We start from the raw sequence: 27,458 nt of genomic DNA, 5'->3' as shown, positions 1-27,458 counted from the left end.
TAAATCAATCACTATGGAAGTGCTTTTATTGGCAGTAGGGTTGGACGTACAAAAAAATTCTCAGCTGGATGGGATGAGGCAGTTACAATTCTAGACGATACCAGGAGTGAGGAAAAGTAAATGGCTCAAAAGAAGTCCACATCATCTGGAGCATCCAGGTCACGGTATTCCACGATGGCCCGTGGGTCTCCTCGGACCATCCTGTGAGATACAAAAGAGGTAAGATGGGAGGAGAGTTGAGGCTCTCTGAATGGGAGCCTGAAGGGGGCAAGGAAGTCTGAACATCTTAGCTCATTCTCACCTATTCCGAGGCTTCCCAGGATAACCTTGACCTCGGAAGGCATCATAGTTCCCTCGGCCAGCACCATAGGGGGCATGAGGGTATGGAGGCCCTCCCGTGGGGACTGCAGGGCGTACAGCACCAGCTATGAAAGAGATCAGTGTTGAGCTGAAACCTGTGACCCCAACTCTACCTGGGTTCAGATTCCTTTCTCCCAGCCCTCAGTCACTAATAAGCCCTTTCACATCTCCCCTATACTTACCTCCATACCCCAAGATGGGGGGCCGGGGCTGACCATAGGGCATCAGGCCCTGGGGAGTCTGGTGCGGGTAGGGGAGTCCCGGGGTCAGGCCTGGGGGGAGTACAACATGGACAGGAACATGAATTACTGCGGGAGGGGGAGATGGGGAATGACAACTGGCTTTTAGAAACACTTCCTGAGAGTGGGATAGAAAGTTTTCAGAGAATCCCAAGATATAAGAACCAGAAGTCCTTTAATAGTCAAAGGAGAGGGAATGTGGCAGACCCTCATGGATCGTATCTTACTCTGGGCAGGGCCAGGTGGCTGGGCTGGCTTGATCTCAGGCAGAGCTGGGCGCTTGGCATCAGTGAGAAAGTTGTTAAAAAATGCCACTTCCTTCTTCACTTCCTCAATCTTCTCTGCGTGCTTGTTGAAGATATGTTTGCGTACAAACTCAGGGCCCTGGGTAAAGAAAGAAAGTCAGAGCAGAGCAACCAATGTGGAAGGGATAATTAACCTCCCAGCCCACTATTTCCAGAGCCAATTTGACCCCAGGCCTGAGGAGGCTTCCTGGCTCAACCCCCTCCACCCACACTTCTAACACACAACTCCCTAACATCCCAGACCTTGAATTTCTTGCCACTGAGAGGGCATAGCCACTTATCCTTGCCCAGTTCCTGGGTGTTAGAGGTGACAAACTTTTCCACTTCCTGCTCAGGGTCTTTGCGACCCATCTTCTGAGCATCTTCCTCGGAAAGAGATTCCCGTACACTCAGCAATGGAGTCAGCTTCTCCTCAAACGTCTTCTGCCACTCTAGCACTGTGGTTTGGGAACACAGAACAGTGGAGTGGAGAAGGGAATTAGGAGCAAGAAAACAAGGAAGGGATAAGGGGTGCCTGGCTGGCTCAGTCGGAGCATGTGACTCGATCTCAGGATTGTTTTAGCCCCACCTTGGGTTATAAAGATTAAATTCTTTTTTTTTTTTTTTTTTTTTATTTATGATAGTCACAGAGAGAGAGAGAGAGGCGGAGACACAGGCAGAGAGAGAAGCAAGCTCCATGCACCGGGAGCCCGACGTGGGATTCGATCCCGGGTCTCCAGGATCGCGCCCCGGGCCAAAGGCAGGCGCCAAACCGCTGCGCCACCCAGGGATCCCTAAAGATTAAATTCTAAGGAAAAAAAACAGAGGGGGATTAGGGCAGTTACCAGAACAGATCTAAGACCAGAGGCAGCCAAGAAGAAAGGGAAACCAAAGGGAATCAGAAATGGGGAAGCTGGGAGCCCACCTTCTCCATGACTGATGCGGTTGGGCGGCATAGGCCCCCGAACATGGATGATGCCACAGCGGTTGGGCATTTCATCCTCATTGGGGTATTCGCAAGTGTTATAATAATCCAAGGAATGCACAATGCGCAAATAGAGAAGGAGTTTGTCCAAAACCTGAGGGAAATAAAAATCTGAGTTCACCATACTCTTCTAACCCCTTTGTTGCCCCAAGCCAGGGCCCTGCCCGCCTGCTCTTGCTGGCACCTTGATCAGTTTTTCATCTCGTTCCACATTGATCTCTGCTGGGTTCCCTTCCTTAGGGGGTTCCTCAGGGGGAGCCCCCCCACTGCTCCCCAGCAGCTCCTCCTCCTCCGCACTCACTTCTTCAATCAGATAGTCAGTGATATTCTTCAAGATTGGGTTCTGGGAGGGCAGACTCTGGTAGAGAGAAAGAAGAATGGCAAGTGAAGCAGAGAAAACTCTTGAGGCAGGTAGCCCAGGAAGCTAAAGCAGAAAGGAATCCAGGGTTCATTTGGCCTGTTAACACTGCTTCATTATTTATCTTTTATTTATTCTATCCTAGCCAATAAACCATAACTAAGGTCAGTACATTCTGTTGGAAGCTGGAGGATTTGCGCAGACACCGAGTATTAAGAACTGGAGGTCAATGCTACAAGACATTGACAAGACCAGAGGTGCCTATCACAGACGATATGGTACTGGCTGCTTTTAAAAAAGTTCCATGGGAGTCACTGACTGTTGGCAGAGGAGGTGTCCCAGGCTCAGAGGCCCAGAGCTGGGTCCTGTCATCCAGCGTGTGGATCAGCTTGGCAGCCAGTTTGATGTCGTTGCGCACTATCTGCTTATGCTGAGTGATGCCATTGATGTTGCGGACTCGACGGGTCAGGTCTCTGTTCACACCAGGGCTCAGCTCACACTCCCGGAGCTAGAGGGAACACAGAGCTCACCAAACTTGCCCGAGAAGCAGCAGCTCAAGGGACTAGCCCTAGTGACAAGACCAGTGACTAGAACATGAGCTCCCCAAGAACATGGACCAGGAGGGTCTTATCAGGGACAGCACCTAGGCCAGACACCAGTACACAGTTAATGTGAGCAGACTGAACAGATGGGTGGGAGCACAACAAATGAATCAAAGAATCGGGTGGCGTACATTACAAGAGAACCCAGTCCCAGCACTTACTCGGATATTCTGCAAGTTCCAACAGATCTCTTTGATGTTAACACTGCGGTCAAAGGTGACCCAGCCACGGCGGAAAAACCTACAGAAGAAACGGTCAGCATAACCCTGGGATACTGGCCATTAGCCTCCCCCTGTACCTATTTCCAAGGTATACAGGGTCACTCTCATCTCCATTCCTCACCTCCTCTCAGGCTGGGGCTCTGACAGTGCCACACGCATGAAGCCTGGGTATCTTTTACAAAGCTGGAAAAACAGAGGAATAGAAACCCCAATGAGTAATTCAGCGTTTCTCACTTCTTCCAATCCCTGTGTACTCAGAACCCTGAGAAATGCCTGTGAATCTTTCCTCAAGTAAGGAAAAACCAATAAAGGGCTTAATAATAAAAGCACTTGGGATGCCTGGGTGGCTCAGCAGTTGAGCACCTGCCTTTGGCTCAGTGTGTGATCCCAGGATCCGGGACTGAGTCCCATATCTGCCTCCTTGTGGGGAGCCTGCTTCTTGCTCTGCCTGTGTCTCTGCCTCTCTCTCTTTCTCATGAATAAATAAAATCTTTAAAAAAATAATAATCATAAAAGCACTTAAGGGACGCCTGTGTGACTCAGCAGTTGGGCATCTGCCTTCAGCTCAGGGTGTAATCCCGGGGTTCTGGGATCAAGTCCCACATCTGGCTCCCTGCAGGAAGCCTGCTTCTCCCTCTATCTTCTGCCTCTCATGAATAAATTTTTTTTTTTTAATTTATCTACGATAGTCATACAGAGAGAGAGAGAGAGAGAGAGAGAGAGAGGCAGAGACACAGGCAGAGGGAGAAGCAGGCTCCATGCACCGGGAGCCTGATGTGGGATTCGATCCCGGGTCTCCAGGATCGCGCCCTGGGCCAAAGGCAGGCGCCAAACCGCTGCGCCACCCAGGGATCCCTCATGAATAAATTTTTAAAGAGTAAAAGCACTTAGAAGCAAATGGTATAATCGAGGGCCAGCCCACAAAGGGCCCACGAGAAGAGGCTTCCCTGTTAGAGAAATGGGTATATGTTAGAAGCAGAACCATATTATCTTCCCCCCGCCTCACCAGCTCCCCTTCCCTGCTACCAAATATGCCATTCCTGCTGCCAGTACTGCTTTTCCCCACTCACAGAAATGATCTCGGCTCGAGAGATGTTGGGTGCGATGTTGCGCATAAAGAGGGAGCAAGTCTTATGGAGGGGCCGAGGTTTACATTCCAACCCAGGAGTGTCCTTAGGCTTCTCTCTGTCTTCTTCTTTGGGCTTCTCCTTTTCTTTTAGTGCCTCTTCTATGCAGGAAGTGTTGGAAGTTGGTGAATATTTATTGTTGATTTTGGAGGGGAAGAAAGAAGTGGTGCAACTCCCCACCCCCCCACCCCCATGTCCCAAAGGCCGGCCCTTATCAATTTTGCCCACTCCCACCTCCCCTACCCCTAATTCAAAAGGAAGAGAATGGACTAAAAAAAGATAAAACCTACCAGACTCCTCCTTCTCTTCCTCAGCTTGGCCACTCTCTGACTCTGACTCGGACTCTGACACGCTGCCTTCATCAAAGCTGTCATCACCACTGTGCTTCCTGTTCCGCTTCTTGCTAGTCTGTGAGAGCCACAGCAAGAGGAGGGGAATCAGATAACCAGGACCTGGGATCTGACAATGACCGCCTGGCAAGAGATACCCTACCTTTTTGGCATCTTTCTCAGAGTCATCTTTCTTCTCTTCCTTGTCCCCATCACCCTCGGATTTCTTAGTTTTGTCATCATTAGAACTGTCATTTTCAGCCTGCAGGTAGACAATCCCGGGCATGTCCATCTCCCCTTCAACCTTTATCAGAGGGCCCCCTCCCTAGCCCTCCACCTCTCCTGGACCCAGCACACAACCCACCAGGCCCCCTGACCACTGAAGTTGCACCTTCCTCCTCCCTAGGAACTCAGAGGCAGCACCCAATGAGCCCAGCACTCTGACCTGTTTGCCGTCTTCTTTCTTGTCATCCTTATCATTGGTCTTGCGCTCTCCATCCCCCAGGCCTGGTCCAGCCCGGCCTTCCTCTTTCTTACTGGGCTCTCCAGGCTTTCCTGCCTGCTCCTCCTCCTCCTCCTGCTCCAGGATGCGCAGATCATTCTCTGTCCCTCCTTCCATCTTAATCACAGCTACCAACAAAGGGAGCAAAGGTCACAATCCAAGGGTCCTGGCCTTCAGCCTCTTGCTTATCAACTGACTTCTATTTCCAAACCAAGATCTTGGGTCACCAGACACCCTCTTCCCCTCCCAATCCATATACCTGCATCCAGCATCTTGACGATGGCATCAGCTTTGTCTATGTCCAAGAGAAGATTATCAAACCAGCCACTCTCCATAAGGGACAGGAATACCCTCAGTCGGTTTTGCAGGGCCCCCCGGGCCTCCTGCCGACGCTTCCCCACCTCATCTGGGTGGTACTTAGACCGAAACCTGGGAAGGAAGTGGGGAGGGAAGAGACAAAATAGTCACTGGATGCCAGGGCCAGGACATGGGGAGGGGCCCAGGCAAGTCAGGGCTTAGCCCCCATCCTCTCACACCCACAAAAAACCATGAAAGCAGAAAGACTGGGGAGAAGGGTACACTAGAACCACCCAATACCCCCAAAAGGAACCAGAGGTTATGCTCTGAGAAGATTTGGGGGAGAGCCAGGAACTAAGAGCTCTGGATTTGGGAAAAGCCATGACTAAAGGGGAAGGCCAGGGTTAGAGAGGCAGAATGATTGCCCTGTGTCTCTGGGAAACACTAACTTAAAAAACTGTAGTTTCCCAAAGCTTCCAAGAGGAAGGCTAAGGAAATAGTAGATCCCAGAGAACCTCCCTCTCCTTGTCAACCCAAGAGCTAGTCATTAAAAGGACTGCTCCCACCAACTCCCTCCATCCCTAGGTGGAAGACAGAGGGAAACCTGAAATGCACCGATAGGAAAAGCCAAAAAAGGCAGAGTTGTTTTCTCCCCCCTTGGGAAGAAAAGCAGATGGTGAAGGGACAGGGAAAGATCAAAGGGAGAAACTGAAGTGCCCTTATAACCTCAGGTACTGCCCACAGGGAGAGAGAGAGAAAGAGAGAGAGGGAGAGAGAGAGAGAGAGAGAGAGAGGAAAGGGGTGCAGGATTAGGGTGGAGCATGGAAAGGAAACATTTAAAATAGGACCTTGAGGGGGTAAAAACAAAAGAAATGAAGAGTATGAGAAAAACAGAAAGGGAAAGTGTGACAAAGTCCCAGAAATTGAAAACAAAGGGAAAAACTAAAGGCCAAAGAAAATGAAAAAAAAAAAAAAAACACAAAACAAAACAAAACAGAGGAAACAAGTGTTAGGCAAAGAGCAAGTACAGGGACCAAAAAAGAATGAAAGGTACATGAGAGAACGAGACCAAGACAAGGAGAAAGAAGAAAGAGAGGACAGTGACAGACAAAACAGAACCACAAGTTGAGCGTGAGAGGAAAGGAAAGCCGCAGGCATCACCTCCAGGATCTTTACCTTGGCCGCTTGGTCAAACAGAGCTCAAGATTTAACTAGCCGCGCCCAGGGCCCATGCTGGCAGGTGGGCCACCGGCTGGCTCCTGGCTGGGGCGTCCCGGCCCAGATGCCCCACCCCCGCGGGACTCCGCGGTGGGGGCCCTGACTGACTAGCTGCCTGAGCAATCACATTCAGCTAAACCGCTGCATTGTGCACAGCAGTGCCCTGCCTGTCTGCCTGGCCGGGGCAGCGCAGCTCAGCCCAGGGGGCTCATGTATGGGCTGGGTATGGTGGGGGTGGAGGTGGGTTTGCTCCGAGCTCCGTCGATGAGCGGGTGTAGTTCCCAGTTCTGGCTCTTTTCAAGGAGGAGGAGCAGAAAGAGGATGAGGAGGAGGAGGAGCAGGAAGGGGGGAAAAGATGGTTGATTAAAATTAAAACATCCACAAAAGGAAAAAAACTAAAATTCTTTTTCTGTCAAACGACCCTGAGATCTTTGCTTTTTCTTGTCTGGATTCACTCGTTGCTTTTGGGAGAACACCACAGCCACACAGGGTCCCGGCGATCAGGGATGACAATGACCCAATACCAGCAAGTGGGAAGCAGTCTGTCTGCTGCCCTAAGGGAACAGGTGGCTCTGGCCAGCTGCCTGGAGGTGTCCCACTCACTGAGGACAGAGGGGAAGCAAGGTGGGGTGGGAGGCCGTGGCAGACGTTGAAGTGAGGAGGAGAACCCATCAGCAAATGCTGTTGTACTTCCCATCCCCCACCCCCAGGAAGTTCTGGATTGGGGAAAATGGGAAGAGGACAGGGCTGCAGGCTCCACTGGCGGGGCCAGGGAAAACATGCTAAGCAACAGACAGCAGGAAAACAGGGGCACTCACCACTCCTCATCTTTATGAGCCAAAAAGAAATCCTGCATCTGCTGCCTTCGAAAATCCAGCTTATAGTCATTATAGCGCTTTACAGCCTCTGTCTCATCCACAGAGTCATCCAACGACAGAAGAAATTCCTTGAAGGTCTTCATCACCGGTGGTGGCACACCCAAGTCAATCTCTGCGATGCTGCCCAGCCTGGGGGGGGCCCGGTCAGGAAGTCTTGGTTGTGGGGGAAGAGGGTGGGGGGATGGGGGGGCCAAGGTAGCCAGCTGCCCCCTTCCTTTGCTCACCATGGACACCACCCCCGGCACCAACTGCCACCCCCCTACATAGGCACTCCTTTCTGTACCTAACCCACTCCCTGGCTCCAGCCACAGTCTTTGGCAACCCTAATCCATCCCCCAAACCGAACATCTCCCTTTTCCCAAGAACCCCAGAACCCAGGTCTTTACCTGGCCTGGATAGGCAGAACATGGTGCTGCATGATGTGGACGTCTGGGTGGCCCCAGGGCTGAGGGGGGCCATAAGTAGGGCCCCCACCCCCCCCAGCATAGGGCATCTCATAGCCACTGTGGTATGGGTCAGAGCTGTGCTCATCCCTGAGGGTGAGGGACACAAAAGTCAGACAGAGAAGGGAATCATGTCTCCAGAGCACGAAGGAGGATGGGGCAGAGGAAGGGGAATATGCAATGTGGTCTCTCACCCAAGGGTTTAAAGATCAAAAAAAGATGGGTTTACAGGAAGTCCGAGAAAAGGAAATGACAAAGTCCTCAACGGAAGTGAAGAAAGAGAGCCAGGACCAGGTGGAACTGAGGCTAAGGAGAGAAGCCAGAGAAACTGTTGCCACCTCACCAGTCTCGCCTCATGCGCTTCTGTGGGGGACTGAGCTCATGGCGCGGAGGAGAAAAGCGCTCTCGCCGATTCCGGTCATAGTCCCGATATTCACCCCGACTGCGGCGCTCCCGGCCACGGTCCCACTCTCTGGCAATAAGAATGAATAACAGTAAGAAGATACAGCTGGTCATGCTCCTGCACAGGCCCTTCCTCTCCTGAGACACCAAACTAAAAGCCTACAATTATAAAATTATTCTCTAAACAAAAAAGACTCTTACAATCCCCAACTAGCCAGCCATGGCCACCTCAAATTCAACATCTTAGAACAGAGCTACTTCTCCTACCACTTCGAGCCCAAGCTTGCTTCCCTCCTCTGGTTTCCCCAAGAGCGAGGATATCAACCATAACCAGATATCTAACTTATCAAGTGTCACTCTCACTATTCATGTGGGCTATTGGCTTGTTAATCCTCTGCCTCAGAGCCTATCTAAGCTGTTCTCTTACTTGCCCTGTCCACAAACTGCCCCCATCTGGGTGCCCTGACCCTAGTCATTTCTCCTTTAACTATAGCATCTGGTGTACTCATCTATGGTCCCTACCACTTCTGTCAAAGTGATCGTTCTCAAACACAAATATCATCATGCCATGCCCTTCCTTGCTAAATGCCAGTATACAACACTGTTCAAAACCTTGGTTCCTGCTGTCATTCCAGTCCCTCCACCAGTTACCAGCCACCACCATTCCAACCTTAACCAAATAAAGAACATCCTTTGCTATAGCCCAATGGTTTTCAAACTTCTGGTCTTGGGACTGCCACCCCCACCTCACATCCTTTAAAATTACTGCAGGGCGCCTGGGGGGCTCAGTGGTTGACCATCTGTCTTTGGCTCAGGCCTCCTCCATGATCCTGGAGTCCTGGGATGAGTCCCGTGCATCAGGCTCCCCCAGAGGGAGCCTGCTTCTCCCTCTGCCTATGTCTCTGCCTCTGTGTCCTTCATGAATAATTTTTTTTAAAAAACCTACTAATTTCAACTTCTGTATCAACACAAATTACATCTTTTCTATAAAAAAAAAAATCTATTTCCAAAAAAAACTTTCTTTTAATGAGAAAAGTGACATTGTTTTTTACATTTATCAAATCCTCTTAAGACCTGACTTAATACAAACAGCTGAATTCTCATATTCTACATTCATCTGTTGTAATATGTTGTTTGGTTGAAAAATATAAAGAAAATCTAGCCTCACAGATACACAACTGGAAAAGGATATATTTTCATCAACAGTCTTTTGAGGTACCTGGGGATATTCTTTGATACTACCCAAGATATGACGAGAGTTTTTATTTTAAGATATTATGTATTCATGAGAGACATGCAGAGAGAGAGAGAGAGGCTGAGACATAGGCAGATGGAAAAGCAGGCTCCCGGCAGGGTGCTTGATGCCGGACTCATCCCAGGACCCCAGGATCATGACCTGAGCCAAAGGCAGACGCTCAACCACTGAGCCACCCAGGCTTCCCAACAAGTTTCTTAAAGGCAAATTGCAGCACTGAATCTGAGTATCAGTGAACGTTCTGTGCTCCACTACATTTAAATCCATTGTTCTAACCTTGCTCTTTGAGTGGCTCTTGACATTTCTCATTATACAGTATCAAAATATATTCGTTAATATCATTACCTATCTCATCAAAAGAGTCTTAAAGTAATAAGCAGCTGTCAAAATCACAGGTACAAGTTTTCCAAAATTCTAGTTTTCACTGGAAAGTTCCACTTCCTCACTAGCAACAAAACTAACAATTTTCTTTGGAGTAATAGAGTCTTAGTCTGTTTCCAAGAAAATATCGAATACCCATATAGAATTAACAGTTTGGGGACACCTGGGTGGCTTAAAGGTTGAGTGCCTGCCTTTAGCCCAGGGCCTGATCCTTGAGACCCGGGATCGAATCCCACCTCAGGCTTCCTGCATGGAGCCTGCTTCTCCCTCTGTGTTTCTGCCTCTCTGTGAGTCTCTCATGAATAAATAAATAAAATCTTAAAAAAAAAAAAAAACACTGTACTCCCAAATGTGATATAAGTGCTCTATGCATACTTCCTATTCATCGTGTGTATCCAACTTAATAAAATTTAAAAATTGTACTGCTTCATTAAAGACATTAAGTGAAACCAGCTTTTTTTTCTTTTTAAACTGCTTGTGTCACTGCCTTAATTTGTACTAAGACACCAGCAGTTTTCCCACCAATACTATGACATCAACAATGCAAATGTCAATACAGTGAAAAAAATACTACCTTAAAGCTGCTATAAAAATAGTTCCAGAGGCACCTGGCTGGCTCAGTGGTTGCGCATCTGCCTTTGGCTCAGGTTGTAATCCCAGGGTCCTGGGATGAGTCCGGCATCAGGCTCCCCACAGGGAGCCAGCTTCTCCCTCTGCCTAGGTCTCTGCCTCTCTCTCTCTCTGTTTCTCTAATGAATAAATAAAACCTTAAAAAAAAAAAAAAAAAACCAGTTCTAACATCGCAGATCTTTATAGTCTGTGGACCACATTTCTGTGTATGAGAGTTCCAAATGGTCCATTTTGCTGGCATTTGGTACTATCATGGTTTTAAGTTTTCGTACTTAATCACTTTTTCTTTGGAGGAGGAAGGGGCAATGAGAGAGGGAGAGAATCTTAAGCAGGCTCCAAGAACAACATGGAGCCCAGTGCTCATTCTAACACTGAGATCATGACCTGAACCAAAATAAACAGTCTGATGCTTAACTGACTGAGCCACTGGGGGGCTGAGAACCACTACCAAAAAAAATTAAATAAAAATTAGAATATTGGCTCCTTTATTTTTTTTAAGGGTTTTTTTTTTTCTTTATTTATTTATGATAGTCAGAGAGAGAGAGAGAGACACACACACACACAGACACAGGCAGAGGGAGAAGCAGGCTCCATGCACCGGGAGCCCGACGTGGGATTTGATCCCGGATCTCCAGGATCGCGCCCTGGGCCAAAGGCAGGCGCCAAACCGCTGCGCCACCCAGGGATCCCTATTGGCTCCTTTCTGCACACAATATTATGTCCCCAAATCCAAAGTGTTCACTCCACCGTGCCTGGGGGAATTCCTAGTCATCTTTCCAAGTGTCACCTTCCTCTCATGCTCTTTGACATATCACCTCCACCACTACTACTTCCCTCCCTTAGATTTACTCCTTCAACACTTAACCATCTTTATGATGATCTCTCATACATACTCAACTGCAGCACACCCAAGGCCATTTTGCCCCCCACTCCAAGCCCTAAACTATAAATTATCTAATCACGATAACCACTTCTTACCCATCTTCACAATTCAGAACACTTTTGATTTTTTTTCTCTCTTAGAAAACATCAAGGGAAAAAAGTGCCACATAATCTCCACAGTGAAGAAATATATTGGCTATACAGATTGAATGCTTTACTGAACTCATTTTTCAAAATATTCTGTAATGTTTCCAAATCAAGTGCCATCAGCACTGATATACTGATATTGCTGATATTTGTGATGTCTTTTCAATAAAAAAAAAAAAAATCTTCCAGTTTTTCTGATCTTGATTAGTTCATCGGAAACACCTTAATGATATTTAACTCAAGAACATCCCAGAAAGCTAACGACCAGCTGAGTCAAACCTAATCAATTAACTTAACCTTACCTGTCCAACAAACACTTTCTGACTTTATGGAAGACAACCACAAGAAATATAACCATATTCTGCCGGGAAACAGGTCTGGTCTGAAAATCTCTCCAGTGGAGTCAACTCTAAGACATTACTTTCTCTGAATCAACCTTTTAGATGTATAACTTACAAACAATAAAACGCATGCATCTTAAATACAGATATAAATATTACTTTTTCCCAAACTCTGTTAGGTCTATTGCTTTGACCTTGTGAACATTTCAAAAATGGAGCCACGTCTAGCTCTTTAACCAACAGCGAAACGGTCAAGTATAAACGACTGCATGCGGTTCGCCCTATAAAACTAATAAAGGCGGGATCCCTGGGTGGCGCAGCGGTTTGGCGCCTGCCTTTGGCCCAGGGCACGATCCTGGAGACCCGGGATCGAATCCCACGTCGGGCTCCCGGTGTATGGAGCCTGCTTCTCCCTCTGCCTCTCTCTCTCTCACTGTGTGCCTATCATAAATAAATAAAAAAAAAAAAAAAAAAAAAAAAAACTAATAAAGGCGATGATGCAATGAGAATGGAGTGCCATAGAACGGGGCAAGGGGGCAAAACCGAGGAAAAGTCTTACCGGTCATTCCAATCGTCCCCTCGACGTCTTTCGTCTCTTTCCCGAGAACGGTCGTAGTCGCTGCGCTCCCTTCTGAACTTGTCCCTGCGCCTTCGGTCATACTCGTCATCGCTGTCACCCATGGCGCGCTCTGAGGGGACCTGGAGCCCGGACACGGGTGGTCAGGGTGCGGAACAATGACGAGGGGAGAAAGGCTCCGGAACCGCTCAGGAGCAGCACGCCCGCCTCCCCCCGCAAAGGCCAGCCTTCCGCTGTCCGCGCCATGCTGAGCTCGCCGCCCGCACAGGTGGACCGCCCCCGCACTCCACTGGCGCCCGGGGTCTCCCAGCCCACGCCCGCCGGCCGCCCGAACCCGCTCCCGCCCTGCCGCTGCAGCCCCGGCTCTCCAGGCCCCGCCCCTCCCCCACCTGGGAGCGGTCGCGGCCGTTAGCCTCGCGCTCCCGCAGGCTAGTTTTCCAGGAGACTTGGGCCTGCCTCTTGCTTCGCGCGCGCGACGAGGGCGGCGCGGACGGCGAGAGGGAGACGCGGGTCTCTCAGCGAGGAGGCCAAGGAGACGAAGAGAAAGTGGGACAGCCGAGGATGGGCGGTAGGCGCGCGCCGCTCGCGCAGCGCCTGCGTCACCGGCGGAACGAGGCCCCAACCACAGGCTACTCCCCCGCGGCCTGAACTGGAACTTAAAGCGCAGGCAGGGCGAGAGGCTGGTAGCCCTGGGGGATGATGGGAAGGGGGCGGGAACTCGGAAGTCTCGCGCGCTTTCAGGGACGAAAACTGCGCCGACGGGAGGGATTACGGAAGCCTAGACGGACCAAACGAGGCCTCGGCAGGGCGGTAGGGCCCCTGGGCGTAAAGAACTTTCTCCCGCGGAGGTCGAAGGTCGTTCCCTGGCTAGATGTGTCCGGGATCTGGGGATCTGAGCCAGTTCGTGTCCAGTTGTTGCCCCCCAACCACCCAGCTCGGGGCGCCTCCTGCCCTCATGTGGGGCTGCTTTCCCCTGCTTCTGGCGCAGGGCAGGGAGCTGGGGAATGCAGGCGTTTAGCGGGATAGAGCAACCATTTTAAAGCATCTCCCACCATTTTGTGCTGCGCCAGGGACCCATGCTTTATTGCCGCCTCGGTATTTAACCACCTGCAAAACCCTGTTACTGCTGTTTGTTCTTCGTAAGAGGCGAAGGCAGCAGATCTGTCTTATCCCCAACCAGTAGTTGGTTGGGATAGTTTATAGGTTGAGGTCTTGATCAACAGGCGGAGACCAGCTTGCGCCAGAGAAAACGCACCACCACCCCAGGAGCTAACGCCAAGTCCTTGATCAGGGAGTGGAGTGCCCAGGCTGAAGAACAGGGAAGGCCGCCTCCTTGGAGTATGCTGCAGCCTCACTCCAAGCACGGAGAGGAAGGGTGTCTTTACACCACGTTTGCAAGAGTGTAGAATGGAGTTGCAAAAACCTAGGTCTAAGGAGACCCGGGTTCTGATCTTGGTACTGCATTAGGAAACCATGCAACCTGAGATCGCTTCTGTAAAAACGCGGTCACCACAAATGTGTTTGCATTCGGCTGCTGTGAGAATCAGATGAGACAATACACTTAAGTGTTTTGTAAACTCTTGAGGGATTATTATTTCATGATTGGAGGAAGAAGAGACAGTACTTGGTGACACAGTTGTCAAGATAGATGTCAGGGAGGGTAGTTGATGGGAAGGGGAAACGTAACAGGTGGTTCTGGGAAGGCTCAGCAGTCGGTCGTGACGGTGGCTGAGAGCTCCTGGATGCGCCAGGCACTGCACGCCTTGCACAAGATGTGCCCATCCAGCGGGTAGCAGCCCTGACACTCGCCCTCGGAGGAGAGGAGCAGCCCACACTCCTGTTAAGACAGAAGCAAGAGCTTTCTATAGGGCCAGAGCCCTGGATTCTACCATTCCCAGCACCCCAGACCCCAAGAATCTCCCATTCCCCTTGCCCGGGCCCCCTGACCTCGCACTTGTAACAGCCAATGTGAAAACTGCGATCCAGAGCAACGATTCGTACCGTCTCCTCCTGCCCTGGCTCAGGCATGATGGCCCCACCACACACTGAGCACCGTGGGGCAAACTTCCTGGGGTGGAAGGGAACAACAGAGGCTGTCAAGCCCCTGGGTTGGAGGGGACTAACAGTGCAGCCCAGAGAAGGTGGACTATGCAAGGTACAGGAGAGGCCAGAGGGATGGATGGTCTTGGCTCTCACAAGAGAGAGTGACAGTAACAAGAAAGACAAAGTCAGTGACGGTAACAAGAAAGACAAAGTCAGGGGTGGGAAACTGGAGAAGCTGGTACTGGGACATAAAGGAGAAATGAAGAACATGGGGAAGGTCAGATGTCTCGAGAAAGACGGGAGACCCAGTCTGACCTGTGGAAGTCCTCAATGCAGTGGATCTGGCTGGTGGCATCCACTGTGAAAGGGATGCCGTCGAGGCCACGGTGGCACACCACACAGGTAAAGCAGCTAGGGTGGTAGGCTTTCCCCATGGCCCGCAGGATCCGGTCCAGGATGGGTTGGGAGCATGTGGAGCACTTCTCCAGGGTGGCCTAGCGAATTAGAAAGGAAGGGTGGCAAGTTCGGGGCTGAGGAGGCCCGTGGCTGGCAGGCACCCTGCTGGCCTACCCACCTGTTTTTATAGCCTGCAAGGGATTCAGTGAAAAGTGGCCCTGAACAGATCTAAGTCCCAGTACTGTAGCTTCCTACAGAAGTGATCCAGTCTCAACTTCCGTTTCCTACAGTAGTACCAGCTGCTTCACAAGGGCAGCAGTGTGGGAATTTAACATATTCCCTTAACTCAAGATAAATGTCACATTTGTAAGGAACTGTTGTCCTTTCCCTCCAGCAGCCAGTAATTTCACTACTTTCCTAATTCCTTCCTTCTTACACATCGGTTTCCCCCAGCTTGGAGTTCTTTTTTCCTTTAAGACTTTATTTATTTATTCATGAGAGACACAGAGAGAGAGGTAGAGACATAGGCAGAGGGAGAAGCAGGTTCCCTGTGGGGAACCCAATATGGGACTCAATACAGGGCTCCAGGATCACCACCTGAGCCGAAAGCAGATGCTCAACCACTGGGCCACCCAGGCATCCCCCACCTTTGAATTCTGTCCCTCTCGTGTGCTTAGACATCTAGTTTCCAAGATGGAAGATGGAAAGCCTCCTGCCTCCTGCTACAGACTCCAGCACCTAGGCCACCCCCAGCACACCCACTCACCACATAGCAGCTCTCACAGTACGCCCTCCTCTCCACAGCATAGAAATGTTGGCCCCGAAGCTGGGCCCGGCATGTAGAGCACACGAAGCAGCCAACGTGAAAGACCCGGTCCAGGGCCACAACGCCAGCCCCATCCCCAACCACATCTTCCCCACAGCCGCCGCACCGCCCTGGGGACAGGGAGGGACAGGGTCAATCAGCATGCAGAATGGAAGGTGGATTCGCTGTCCCCTTGACTCCCCAGTCCCCTGCCCCCCTTCCCACCTCAGGTCAGCTCACCAAAGTACTCCCCGGTGGGAGGATGGTTCATGTCATGCACCAGTTTCTTCGTCAGCCTCTCAAGCTCCTCCTCAGGAGGCTGGTTCAGGGGGACCTGAAAGGGGGAAGTCAGGGGTTCAGCCCTACCTCCAGCTCCCTATGCTGTCAGACTTTCCTGAAGGGGACCAGGCAGTTCCACCCAGAAAGCTCATCTGACGAGGTCTCAGCCTGGGGCCCAGGGGTGCACCTCCAGGAGCCAGTGTACAGCTCCAGCACCTCCCTCTTATATTTCCTGACCAGCGCCACATCTCTGGGACCCAGAACTCCGACACCCCAGGACTCTGCAACCAGGACATTAAACACCACCCCCACCCCACCCAATCAGTGTCCAGTTGTCCACGAGGACCCCACATCCCAATACTTAGGGCTTACCTGGGGCCCATACGCGCCTCCTCTTCCTCCTCCTGCAGCTTCCTCTTTAACCCCTGGCCCTGGCTCATGGTGGCTCCTATAGCCAGCCCCCCAGACTTCACCTTGGCCTGGGAGAGGAAAGTGAGGGCCTGGGAGGGCCCCGGAGGCCTGAGAGGCCCCCCGCCTGGGAGGGCCACAGCCTCTCACTGGTTGTGCCACCTTCACTTGCACAGGGAAGGCAGGGCCAGCGGGGGTGCTGGCTGTAGCATAGGAGGCTGGAGTGGGGCCCCCATAGGGAGACGCTGAGAGCTGTTGGGGAGGAATAGGAACACCCCCTCCATTCGGCTTCAGGGAGCCTGAGCCTGTGCGGTAGGCATGGGGCTGAGGGGGCTCATAAGCCTGGGGAGAAACAGACCAGGAGTGAGAAGGCCCATTCCAGGACACACACTTGTGGGCCCTCCCACGTGTGTGTGTGTCCCCAAGGTAGTGCTGGTCTTTGACAAGCACTCAAGAGGCTGACAATCTAGTATGATGTGGTACTCCTGCATGTATCACACATGGGGGCAAGGGTGAAGGGTACCAGGTTGAGAATCTAGGGAAAGGACCAGGATGGGGAGTGTGGAAGAAGGCAGGAGACAAGGAACAGGGGTGGGACAGGGAAGTCACCTGCCGGTCTGACCGCCGTGGGGCAGGACCACGACCTCCATCCAACTCAGCCAGCATGCTGGTCAGCGAATCTATCTCGGCATCCAGACTTCCTGGACGCAAGGCCCCCCTGTCTGGGGGGAGCCCCTGGAGATGAAGAAAAAGCAGGGAGAATTCAAGTCACTTGCCCCGGGTGCCCCCACCTCCCACCCACCCCCAATTCCAATTCTCACCTGTGAGCGCTGGGGTGCTCCATGGCACCCCACCCAGGGGAACCCCGGATCATCTGGTCCCCCGGGGGCCTGGTAACACTGCTCAGATGGGAGGGGGCAAAAATTGACCCTGGGGTGGGGCTGATGTGCTAGGGTGAGGGAAAAGAGAGCCAAGGTGGGGATGGGGAGGGAGGGGAGGGTGACACTTATGGAGGCCGCCCTCATGGGTCCCTCTTCTCCCCTCCCCCCCCCACACTTGGAGTCCCAGAACAGAGCAGGAGCAGGAAGCCGGAAGGGCTTCAGGGAAGGGGTGGCAGAGACGAGCCAGGGGCAGGAGGCAGGAACCAGAAGGCGAAGGTGAGCTCAGAATGGCCAGTGGCTTCCTTGGCGGCACTGGGGCTGCCTTACCTGCTCCATGGGCTGGCGGCGGCCCCGGGGCACCTCGGGGGAGCGCTCTCCCCTGAGGGGCTCTTGCAGGCTCCAGCTGCCTTGGGGGGAGCCAGGTGGGCCCCGACATGGCCGGGATCAGGAGACTCTAGACAGCGGTCAGGCCGCACGTAGCCCCAAGACTCTGGTCTTGACCCCTTCTTCCGTCCCACACCTCGTTTGGAACTCCAGGAAAGAAACTTTTTCTGGCCTTTTTTTTCCCCTTCCTCCCCAATTTTGGGGACAGCCACGCCCCCGGTGACGTCACCACATTCCTGGGGGAGGGTCACGTGGCCCCCTAGGCCCTAAGCTGCCGTCCCTCCCCCAGTCAGCCCCCTCCCGCCGAGCAGGGAGAGCTTTCCAAGGCTGCCTCCGTTTCACTCGTTCCCCCAGACTGGCGCCCCAAGTCCCGCACATGGCCACCTCGCCGCTGGGACGCGCTCCAGCGCTGCTCTTTCCCACACTCCCCCAACCAGATCTCTCTCTTCCCGCTCCACCTACCGCCCCTAGCAGTGCTCAGCCAGGCCAGCCCTTAGTGTTTTGGTCTTTTATTCACGTTCAGCGGTTAGAAAAATAAAACAGAACAAAAACATCACAACCTCAGGGGTCCGCGAGTCTGTTGGGCAAGGGGAGACTGAGGTAGCCGAGAGTCAAAGCAGAGACCCAGCCTCCATCAAGGCACCGGTGAAGGAAGGGAGGCCAGTGGGGAGGGCTGCTGCCTTTCTCCCCCAGCGTGGTGGGGACACAGCTGCCCTGCATTAGTGCACTAAAGCCCCTCTCACAGGGACAGAGGGGTGCCCCAGCCCAGGATCCCCTAGTACTTCCACAGGGCTCCACACCCCACACGTGGAGCAGGCGGGAGGCTGCCCTTCCCTTCTGAATCCACTAATCAAAGCAGGTCACTGGACCTGGGCACCCTCTGCTCCAGGCCCCGGGCATCAGAGATCAGTGCAAGTGACGGGGGTGACTCCGTGAATGAGTAGCGTGGGGCCCAGATCATGGGTCAGAGTCTCCAGTAGCGCCAGGTAGCGAGTGTAGCGGGCAGGATCGGCTGGCGGCCGAGGCAGGTATAGGAAAGTGAGGGCTGTGGCAGGCCCACCTTCGCCATCCCCACCCTCAGGCCCACCGGGCCCTCCTCCTCTACTGCGCCCCTGCTGGGCCCGAACCAGGGCGTTAGCACTGCATGCCAGCGCCTCTGCCTCAGCATCTCCCCGCCTGCCATTCACAAAGTCTCCTTCCTCCTCCTCCTCCTCCTCCGGCGCCCCAGCCCCAGCCCCCTCACCCCACACCACCTCCTGTACTTCGGCTCTGATCCTCAGCTGGCTCAGCAGTGCCCGGAGCCGCCCCTCAGCCGCCCCGGGGGCCTCTCGAGGCCCCAGGCACAAGAAGATCCGGAGCCGGGCACTATGCCAAGCAGGCACCATGCCCAAGATGGTTGCCATCTGCAGCAGGAAAAGGCCACACACATCCACGTAGCCAGGCCCACCCCGGGGCCGCAGCAGGTTGAGAGGCCACACATCCACGTGATGTGGCTGAGAGGTACCCCCTGAGCCCCGGCTCAGCCGCTCCGGGGGCAGGGCCCCACAGGCCCGGGCCAGAACCACATTCTTGTTCATCTTGAGGGCGTCTGCCACTGTGGCCACATAGTCCTGGGGGCTGAGAGCCCGGGGGCTCCCAGGAGCCCGGGGTGGAGGAAACAGAGTGCTCAGGGCTGGGGACCCACCCTCCTGGGTGCCATCAGTAGCCTCGGAGAAAGCTGGGTCTGTCAGGAAGTGGTCCTGGGGTGCAGCATCATCATAGAAACCTAGGACCAAAGTGTTGGGCTTCATGCCACCTGGGAGCAGAGAGGGGGAGGTGGGAAGAGACAGGAATCAGACTCACAGGCTGAGTTTACACCACGCGAATACGCACCCACTTGTACACGCTGACAGCGACACACGTCAGCCATCAGGCATGGCATTTGTACAGTGCTTGGGCTCTCCAGGCTGCACGTTTGCATAATGACTTTTAGTTTTCCTTATTACTTTTGCATACTTTTATTTGTTGTAACTGCATGATTAATCTTCCCCCACTTAAACATAACGCAAAGTTTGCCTTAGGAGCAATTCTTCTTAACTAATGAGCACTTCTGGACCATGGCAGTAGGATGCCTCCACCCCAAGCTTCTAGCAGCACACCTTTCTTTTTCATGATGGGAGATGAGGGTCTGACTCCACTGGTAGACCAGACCCCCTGAGCAAGCAATAGTCAAGCTTGTGGGCTCATCCCCCAGGGAAACAGCACCCCAGACTCCGCTGGGGGAGGATGAGAACTGGCCTGGTCTGTTCTTACCACTGCAGGGCCCTAATGATGGCGGGTCCAAAGCATGGTCCCTGGGGAAGAAACAGCTACGGTCTGCACACTAACCAAGAGCTAGGTCCTGTTGAAAGCACTGTGTTTTAACTCATCTGATCCTTAAAGCAACACTGTGAGGTAGAGACTCTTTACTCACCCCTTTCACGGATGAGCAACCTGAAGCACAAAGCAGTGAAGTCACTTGCCCCAAGGCTCATAGCTGGTAGATACTGGGATCCACAGGTAAACACAGTGTGCCCATCACCAGAGCCCATTCTCTGAGCCTCTGAGCCTGTGTGTGTGTGTGTGTGTGTGTGTGTGTAGCAAACACAATGCCCCAAGTCCCTGCGGACAGCTCCTGGTTTTTAAATTTTTGAATGTGAAATTGGATAACTGGCCCCCCAGGCTCACTTTAACAGGGCTGAGTTTACAGAAAGACTCTGAGATCCTGCCTGAGGCTTTTTCTCGTAAAACGAATGGGTTGCTCAAAATCCACCAATAAATCAAGTTCTGCACTCCAAGAGGACTTACTATTTAGAGGAAATCCTTTCCTTTCATTGGAATCATTTTTCCTCGGGATAAATGTGGTAGAAGTCGTGGTCTCTCTCTTTTTTTTTTTTTTTTTTTGAAGTCGTGGTCTCTTGCCACAGCTTCCCCCACAAAAGGTGGGTCTGAGAAGAGACCGGGGTCTCAGATGCTTCAGAGTCTATGTAATAATGCCTGACTTATTAGAACATCCCTGCAGGTGGGAACTCCAGCAGATCTTGCAAATTAAACTAGTCACCCCTTCCTGAGCATCATCCAGGGTTCTGGTTTACTCTGAACAGAATATTGTCCAACACTTGAACCTTAGCCAGATCTGAACAGAGAAGGAATCACACACTCAGGGAGGGAACTGTCACCTGCCTGGGACTGAGAAAGAAGGTGGCAGCCCAGCACGGATTTGCAGGAGGCTGGGGTTTGAGGCTGGAGGCCTTGGCACTGAGGCAAAGTAATAAGGCAGGGAATCCCACTCACTCAGAAAGTGTTGGCCCCACACACCCTCTGCATCCTCTGCGGTCTCCGGAGGCCATGTCACACCACGCCTTCCTTCTCTGCCCTTTCCAAGCCCCAGCTGAGATACCATCTTGTCAAGAGCCACATCAGTGCATAGTGGTCTTGAAGTCGGATGGCTAGAAATCATCTGCCCTAGATGTGTTAGAGCAACCCCCGAGCCTCAAATAATTCTCCCATTGTCCCCAGAAATACAACATGCTCTTCAGAGCTTATACTCTAATTTTGGGGTCAGGAAAAAAAAAAAAACAACAGTGTCCATGGCACCCATCTCCAGTCCTTAAGCATCTCCTCCAAGACTATCACACACTATCTGTTATCTTTGAACTTGAGCATGGCATCTTATCTCCACTAGACCCTGAGTTCCTTTTGGGCTTTTCAATCTGTGGTTTACTCTCCAGGGGGATGGTACCAGAGATTGAAAGGGGCCACAGAGGGGGCCAAGGGGACCCAGGGAGGGGTAGCTCACCAAGGCCAGAGATCCGCAACAGATGCTGAGCCCCCTGGCGTACAGATGGTGAGAGGGTGAGGTCCACAAAGGCCTTTACTTGGGCTCTGTCCACCAGGCTCAGCCATGCCCCATACTGGGGCTGCACAGGGTCTGAGGGCAGGCAGTCTGCAGAGACGGGATGCAGCAGATGTAAGCCAAACCCATGTACTATCTCCTGGAATCCAAATCCCAAACGGGCCAAAGAAAAAGGTCTGGGAAGATTGGAAGCATCACTGGGGAAGAAACATGAGGCCTCTGGACCCAAAGAATACCAAGAGCATCTGAGACGAAAGACAAAGGAAGCTGGGGGTGGTGGGGGGACAGAGGGCGACTCACCAAGGTCTCCCAGGGTGACATGGCCCAGTACATAGAGGCCCCCTTTCTTGAGCTGGTTGGCCAGCCGCAGCAGAGGCAGGGCACCCCGGGGGTTCCCCACCAGAAGCAGCAGCTGGGGCCTCCAGAACTTCACATGCTCCTTCCGGACATCCAGCCGGAGCAGGTACTTTCGCACCTGAGGGCAGGGGTGAGGCATGGAAAGGAAGGGCTCAAGGGGGCAGCCCCCACTCACTACCTCTCATACAAAAACCCTGACTCTAGCCACAGCAAAAGGAGGCCTACTTGGGGGAGAGGGGTGTTCCCAAACTGGCTCCTCCCCACTCCCTTTCCCAAGGCCCCCAACCTGGTGGAAAAGCAAGGCCTGGCTGACGTAGCCCCAGCTGCTGGGGCCTCCTCGAGCTGTGAGCAGGGCAGAAAGCAGGCCCATGAGAAGCAGGGAGCCGCCGGCAGCCCCAGGGCTGATGAGAAACATCATGAGCAGACAGGAGGCCACCCCCAGCAAGCAGGTGTGCCAGGAGAACAGGCTGAAGGTGGGGCTGGGGGCAGGGGAGAGAAGGAAGGGTACTCAGGGCCTGCCACTCCACTCCATCTCCAACCTCCATCCCCTGGACAGAGTCCATCCCACTCCTCCCTCTGTCTGCAGGGACACAGGCATCTTCTCCTCTCACCGGAAGTTGGGGGCCGAGGCCCACTCCAGGCTTAGGCAGGACAGGTCCACCGCAGCGTAGGCCACCAAGTAGAAGACAGTGACCACAGCAGCCAGTGTATTCAGCTTCCCAGCCAAGAGTACCAGCTAGACGTGGACCAAGAGTCTGGGCATTCATGCATCCCCTCCCCAAGGCCAATGCATCTTGCCTCTTCGTTCATTCTCCCAGCCCACCCCCAAGCCCCTCCTGGTCCTGGGAGCAGAACCAGGAGGGGCTTAGAGGAAGGAGAAGGACAGCTTGAAAGGAAGGCTTACCTGTACCAGGCCCCAGGAATAGAGCACAGCCCCCCACGGGTTCCCTGTCCGAGACACAACCTTGGCCGGCGCCAAGATTACTCCTGTGCAAATAGAAATGTGACAGACACATCAGCCTGGACCAAATGGAAACTGAGACAGACATGGGGGGGTGGGTAGCGCATGTGGGAGCTCAGAGCAGGTCAAGGAGGAAGTGACAGCGTACCAAAGAGGTCATCCTGAGCCAGAGCGTGGAGGATGCGGGAGGCCCCGATGAGGGAGCTCATGGAGGCTGAGAGCGATGTGGCATAGATACCAATCAGCACCAGTGGAGGCCACAGGCTGATGGCACGAAAGAACCCGTAGTCCTCCTGCAGCAAAGTCCTGGAGGGAGAGAGAGGAGGACAGGATAACATGTGCATCCATCCCAGGGCCTCTGTGAGAAAAGTGCTGACTCTACGTGAAGAGCTGGGTATTCTCAACTGACCCAGCCCCGATCTCAAAGCCCATTGTACCACATCATGTGTGCCCAGAGGGAAAGACATGGTATTTGCTGGTTATCATTGGGCTACTTTGGGTTTAATCACGTGGTGGACGTTCCTAACAGTATCAGCACAAGAAACCAAATATTTATGGAAATACCGAATGATTAGAGAGCCATCCCCCACCCCCAAGCCAAGCACTTACAACAGTCCGAGGGACACAGCAAATACTGGCCACGGGCCTGCTACCAGCATTTAGGCAGCTGTCCCCATCAGTGGCGGTGGCCGCTCCTTCTCTCTCCCAGTGGGAAAAACAGTCTGCACCCTGACAATTGGGGTGCCTGCCCCCCAGCTTTTGCTGCCCTAGGTGATTCAAGTGTGGCAGCCTCATTCTGCCACCCCACTCTACCCCCTCGAGCACCTGGCTAGCCCCTCCCCAGGCACCTGTCACAGGTGAAGCTGGAGAGGAAGAAAAGCAGGGTGTAGATGAAGAAGGTGTAGGTGACGGCGATAATGGTGCCCAGAGGAATGGCCCGGCTGGGGTCCTTCAGCTCCCCTGGAGGGAGAGGAACAGAAGGGCAGATGTCAGCCCCCCACCATCCCCTACATCCTGGAGCCCTGAGCACTCCCACAGGGGCACGGGGTGGCCACCCCACAGGCCCAGGCATCGTCAGGCAGGGACTCTCACCTGACATGTTCGCCCCCGCCATGATGCCTGTGCAGCCATTAAAGAGAACGGCAAAGACGCTGGCAAAGGTCATCATAGCCCCCGTGGTGTAGTCCTTGGCGTAGCCAGCTGAGGGATAGTTCCCAAGGAGGAGAGGGCATTGGTATCACTCATAGGGATTCGGCAATCTTGGCCCTGCCACCCTGTCCTCATATGCCCCAAACCCCCATGTCTCCCCCACTGCCCTCCCCAAGACCCTGGCTCCAACCCACAACTGGCCCTGGCTCAGCTGGCCTCATCATCTCCTTCTCCGCCCCCCTCTAGCTCCCATTCTCTTCATTCTTCCCTCCCAGCTTTCACCCTTACTCCTACCTGAGATACCTTCCCTCTCACTCCTATTTGAATTCCCCAACCCACCTCCAGCCACCTCCAGCACATACTCAGACCTCCCTCCTCCCAACTCCTCGCCTGATTCTCATCCACTTGCATCATTCTCGGTCTTATTGTGCTATTTAATTATTTCCTGAATGGCCGTTTTATCTCTCCAGCTAAAAAAGTTCCTCTAAGGCAGGAACCGTCTCGTGGTCACTCTGGCGCTCTACTGGGCCAAACACACTATCCAGATCTTAAATAACCTGCACTGTTCTGAGATCTGACCTTCTGCCCCTGATTCTCTCTGATATCTGTTCTCATCTGGGGATCCCAAGGGCCTGGCCCACACACAGGCTTACCCCTTACCCCAAGAACCCTGTCACCCCTGTGCCCAGCTCACCACCCAAGTTGGCCTTCAGAGTGCTGCTGTTGAAGCCAGTGAAGTGGCCGACCTGGGGCTGTGGGGAGGAGCCATTGGGGCTAGGCCGAGGGGCCAAGGGGATGCTCCTGGGCCCCACAGCCACAAAGCTGACCAGCACCGAGGCCAGGGATCCAGAAACCAGCAGGAACGTGAGAAAGGAGGCACGGGCATAGAGTCCAGCCCCCAGTGTGCAGACCCCACCCACAAGGCCCAGCAGCAGGGAGCCGTAGAGCAGGCTCCAACCGTAGCCCTGAGGCAGGACCTGAAGCCCACTGGACGGTGAGGAGTCTACAAAGAAGAAGGAAGAGACTTAGAAGACCAGACCCCCCCCAAAAAAAAGACCAGACCCCCCAAAAAAAAGACCAGATCCCCTGGAGGGATCCCAACCATGAATCAAAGCAGGAACAAACCCCCTCTTTGGCCCCACTGTCCTCAGAGGCTATCTCTCCCACTCCCCAACTCAACTGTACCTCCAGCATCCTACCCCTCCCTGGTGGATACCACCAATCTCGCTCATTGACTTTAGGCATCTTAGTGTGGCCTCCTCAACCGGATGGTAAGCTGCCTCTGAGCCAGGACAATCTTTTCAGATGTCCACGTGAGACTGGAATCACAAGAGGAACTCAAGAAAGCTCATGGACCACTTTGCCTTTCTTCTAAAGAGGGCTCTCTCCCTCATGATCCCAGAATCCCTGGACCCTGCAAACCCGCAGAGCCGCCTGGAGCACAGACCAGCCCCGAAGACATCGAGCACAGCTTCCACCAGCCCCAGCAGGGAGACGGCACAGCCACAGACGTTAGCCAGGTAGAACATGAGGCCGATGCTGCCCCCAACCTCAGGCCCCAGGGTCCGGCTGATCATGACTACAAGTGGAAGCAGGGGGTGAGTGTTAAGGGAAAAGAGAGTGAAATGGAGCAGGACGAAGGGTTTGGGCACAAAGCACTCTGCAGCCCTGTCTCCCCCAGGGAAAGGACTTCATCAGGACTGTCCCCCGTGTCAAGCTGGCCGAGCGCAGCTGTTCCCAAACCACGTGGCTCTACACAAGTCACTAATACTCTTGAGCTCCAGGTTCCTCTTCTGTTAAAATGAACTACCTAACTGACAAGACTGTTGGGAGAACCAAAATGACAGCTGGGAAGACACCTGGTGGACAGGAGACTAGCACTAACAAACGTAAGGCCAAGTTGGTCACCTTCCTCATATCAGCCTGCCTGCTGAACATTCATTAGAATTTGCCTCCCTCTGCCCTGCCCCTGCACTTCCTCCTCCCTACCAGGCAGAAGAGCCCAGACCCCAGTCCATCAGTGTTGGAGGATACAGTAGGCTCCACCCCCCCGCACAGCTCCGTTGGTGGCGATGGCACAAACAGAGAGGACGGTGAGCGCCAGGATGAAGTAGGCAACCAGGAGCATGGCCAAAGCCTGTAGCAGCCCAGCATGGCCCACCACGAACCCTGGGACAGGAGTGGCAAAGCAGGTCAGAGGGTGGCTCATGCATCCCTGCACCACACTGGTCATCAGCTACCTGCAGGGCCAGAGCTAAACACAAGGCCACGGGGAGCCCTCTCCCCAAGCCCTTCATCCACCCACTTCTCCCAGGACCCTTCCCCCCACCTCATCCCAGTCCCACCCCTCCCCCACTCCACTGTACCCCTGAGGAAGCTCCACCACCCCACTCACCAATCCTCAAAAAGACAACTATACTGAACATGGACAGGACAGTGGGCACCACCACACCCAGGAAGGTGGAGAGCTTCCGGGCCGATGCCCCTCCAGCGCCCCCGCCCCCATTGGCAGAGAAGGCAACCCCTTCATCTCCCAGGAGCCGGTAGGCCAGCAGGGGAGAGTTCTCGCTGGCCATGGCAGAGAGCACGCAGAAGCCACCAATGGGTCTTGAGGCCTGCAGAAGACACTTTGCTTAATGGAAAGCATCTCCATGGAGCCTCTCAAAACATCTCTAACCAAACACCTGAAAACTTCCCCAAAAGGGAGAGCTGCAACTCAGAGAGTTCCTGAGGGACAGACTGGTCCTTGCCACTTCCCTGGACCATGACAGACTCCACACTCTTAGCATTTGGGTACCAAGTCCCCTCCCAGCTCCTGGGGACCACCCCATCCCCCCATGTCCCTGCGACTAGGATGGCAATGGCTTTCGGAAGAGGCAAAGATACTCTCCCTTTTCAACTAGCCCTGCAAGAGGAAAACAAATCCCCCAAAAAGGGAAGTGAGTTCCGGGCAGGAAACCCTCCTCACCTCCTCCTCCGGAGTCCTGAGCTGTCCCCTTCCCACCTCCCCCAAGCGATCACCTCACCCAAGGCAACGCGAAATTTCCAAATCTTCCAAAGCCCTGCCCTCCATCAATCCTCTCCCTCAGTCCATTTCAAACCAGCCCCTCTCCCCCCAGCCTCACCAGATTCCTCCCACTCACACGAGACGCCCTCCAATCTCGACCAACCCAAACACACCCCTCGACTACTAAAACAAAGACACAGGCCAGCAACACAAGGTGGGTCCTCCCCCCCCACACCGGTGCCTGCCCACTTTCTCCCGGGGCGGGTTGGAGGGGGCCGAGATCCGCTTCTCTCCGGCCAGGCGCATCCCCACAGCCCGGGTGCGGCAGGGCGCTCACTCACCCACCCAGAGGACTCAGCCGCCCGGGGGCGATCCCCGAGAGCCGGAGGGGGTCCGCTATCTGCCGAGGGGGCGCGGGTGCCGGAAAAGCCAGCTGCAGCTACCGGGATGCCAGGC

General features: G+C 53.6%; 3 protein-coding genes across 7 annotated transcripts; all 3 read right to left on the bottom strand.

Annotated features, from left to right (window-relative positions):
• Positions 1-8: 8 nt before the first annotated feature.
• Positions 9-13,135, bottom strand: SRRT (serrate, RNA effector molecule). Of its 3 annotated transcripts, none has more exons than XM_055340486.1 (20): positions 12,848-13,135; positions 12,441-12,580; positions 8,187-8,315; positions 7,787-7,933; positions 7,341-7,529; positions 5,267-5,436; positions 4,951-5,135; positions 4,669-4,767; positions 4,467-4,584; positions 4,120-4,277; positions 3,171-3,232; positions 2,990-3,068; positions 2,546-2,734; positions 2,053-2,226; positions 1,809-1,962; positions 1,148-1,341; positions 827-983; positions 543-644; positions 302-425; positions 9-201 (listed from the first exon to the last, which is right to left on the bottom strand). In XM_055340486.1, the coding sequence occupies exons 2-20, from the start codon at positions 12,560-12,562 to the stop codon at positions 126-128; spliced, it is 2,628 nt and encodes an 875-aa protein (XP_055196461.1). In that variant the 5' UTR covers positions 12,563-12,580; positions 12,848-13,135; the 3' UTR covers positions 9-125. The 3 variants fall into 3 exon arrangements, with proteins under 3 accessions (XP_055196461.1, XP_055196462.1, XP_055196463.1); XM_055340487.1 differs by having other exon boundaries at positions 543-632; XM_055340488.1 differs by lacking the exons at positions 9-201; positions 302-425; positions 543-644 and having other exon boundaries at positions 854-983; positions 1,192-1,341.
• An 889-nt stretch (positions 13,136-14,024) lies between these two features.
• On the bottom strand, positions 14,025-17,850 carry TRIP6 (thyroid hormone receptor interactor 6). The gene is made up of 9 exons (XM_055340760.1): positions 17,598-17,850; positions 17,211-17,338; positions 16,999-17,124; positions 16,354-16,731; positions 15,943-16,036; positions 15,664-15,833; positions 14,817-14,995; positions 14,406-14,526; positions 14,025-14,295 (listed from the first exon to the last, which is right to left on the bottom strand). The coding sequence occupies exons 1-9, from the start codon at positions 17,704-17,706 to the stop codon at positions 14,164-14,166; spliced, it is 1,437 nt and encodes a 478-aa protein (XP_055196735.1). The 5' UTR covers positions 17,707-17,850; the 3' UTR covers positions 14,025-14,163.
• A 297-nt stretch (positions 17,851-18,147) lies between these two features.
• SLC12A9 (solute carrier family 12 member 9) lies at positions 18,148-27,458 on the bottom strand. 3 transcript variants are annotated; one of them, XM_055340757.1, is made up of 14 exons: positions 27,344-27,458; positions 26,391-26,610; positions 26,030-26,164; positions 25,443-25,574; positions 24,690-24,998; positions 23,939-24,046; positions 23,695-23,806; positions 22,995-23,152; positions 22,790-22,872; positions 22,497-22,621; positions 22,172-22,364; positions 21,829-22,003; positions 21,472-21,618; positions 18,148-19,449 (listed from the first exon to the last, which is right to left on the bottom strand). In XM_055340757.1, exons 2-14 carry the CDS (start codon positions 26,569-26,571, stop codon positions 18,554-18,556), a joined length of 2,754 nt encoding a protein of 917 aa, XP_055196732.1. In that variant the 5' UTR covers positions 26,572-26,610; positions 27,344-27,458; the 3' UTR covers positions 18,148-18,553. The 3 variants fall into 3 exon arrangements, with proteins under 3 accessions (XP_055196732.1, XP_055196733.1, XP_055196734.1); XM_055340758.1 differs by having other exon boundaries at positions 27,348-27,458; XM_055340759.1 differs by lacking the exons at positions 25,443-25,574; positions 26,030-26,164.

Source organism: Nyctereutes procyonoides, unplaced genomic scaffold (assembly GCF_905146905.1).
Source record: "Nyctereutes procyonoides isolate TBG_1078 unplaced genomic scaffold, NYPRO_anot_genome, whole genome shotgun sequence".
Lineage (NCBI taxonomy): Eukaryota > Metazoa > Chordata > Mammalia > Carnivora > Canidae > Nyctereutes > Nyctereutes procyonoides.
This window is presented reverse-complemented; position numbering and strand designations above follow the sequence as displayed.

Bases quoted from the DNA above. Each gene is read 5' to 3' on its own strand.
- SRRT (XM_055340486.1), bottom strand. From the start codon at position 12,562: ATGGGTGACAGCGATGACGAGTATGACCGAAGGCGCAGGGACAAGTTC. The intron at 7,934-8,186 runs GTGAGGTGGCAA...CCTCACCCTCAG, and splicing joins AAGCGCATGAGGCGAGACTG to GGATGAGCACAGCTCTGACC. The intron at 202-301 runs GTGAGAATGAGC...TGTATCTCACAG, and splicing joins CCTGGGAAGCCTCGGAATAG to GATGGTCCGAGGAGACCCAC.
- SLC12A9 (XM_055340757.1), bottom strand. From the start codon at position 26,571: ATGGCCAGCGAGAACTCTCCCCTGCTGGCCTACCGGCTCCTGGGAGAT. The intron at 22,622-22,789 runs GTAAGCCTTCCT...GTCCACGTCTAG, and splicing joins ATTCCTGGGGCCTGGTACAG to CTGGTACTCTTGGCTGGGAA. The intron at 21,619-21,828 runs GTGAGTCGCCCT...CCGTCTCTGCAG, and splicing joins TGTCACCCTGGGAGACCTTG to ACTGCCTGCCCTCAGACCCT.
- TRIP6 (XM_055340760.1), bottom strand. From the start codon at position 17,706: ATGTCGGGGCCCACCTGGCTCCCCCCAAGGCAGCTGGAGCCTGCAAGA. The intron at 17,339-17,597 runs GTAAGGCAGCCC...CCCTCACCCTAG, and splicing joins GCCGCCAGCCCATGGAGCAG to CACATCAGCCCCACCCCAGG. The intron at 14,527-14,816 runs GTCAGACTGGGT...CTTCCACCCCAG, and splicing joins TGCATTGAGGACTTCCACAG to GAAGTTTGCCCCACGGTGCT.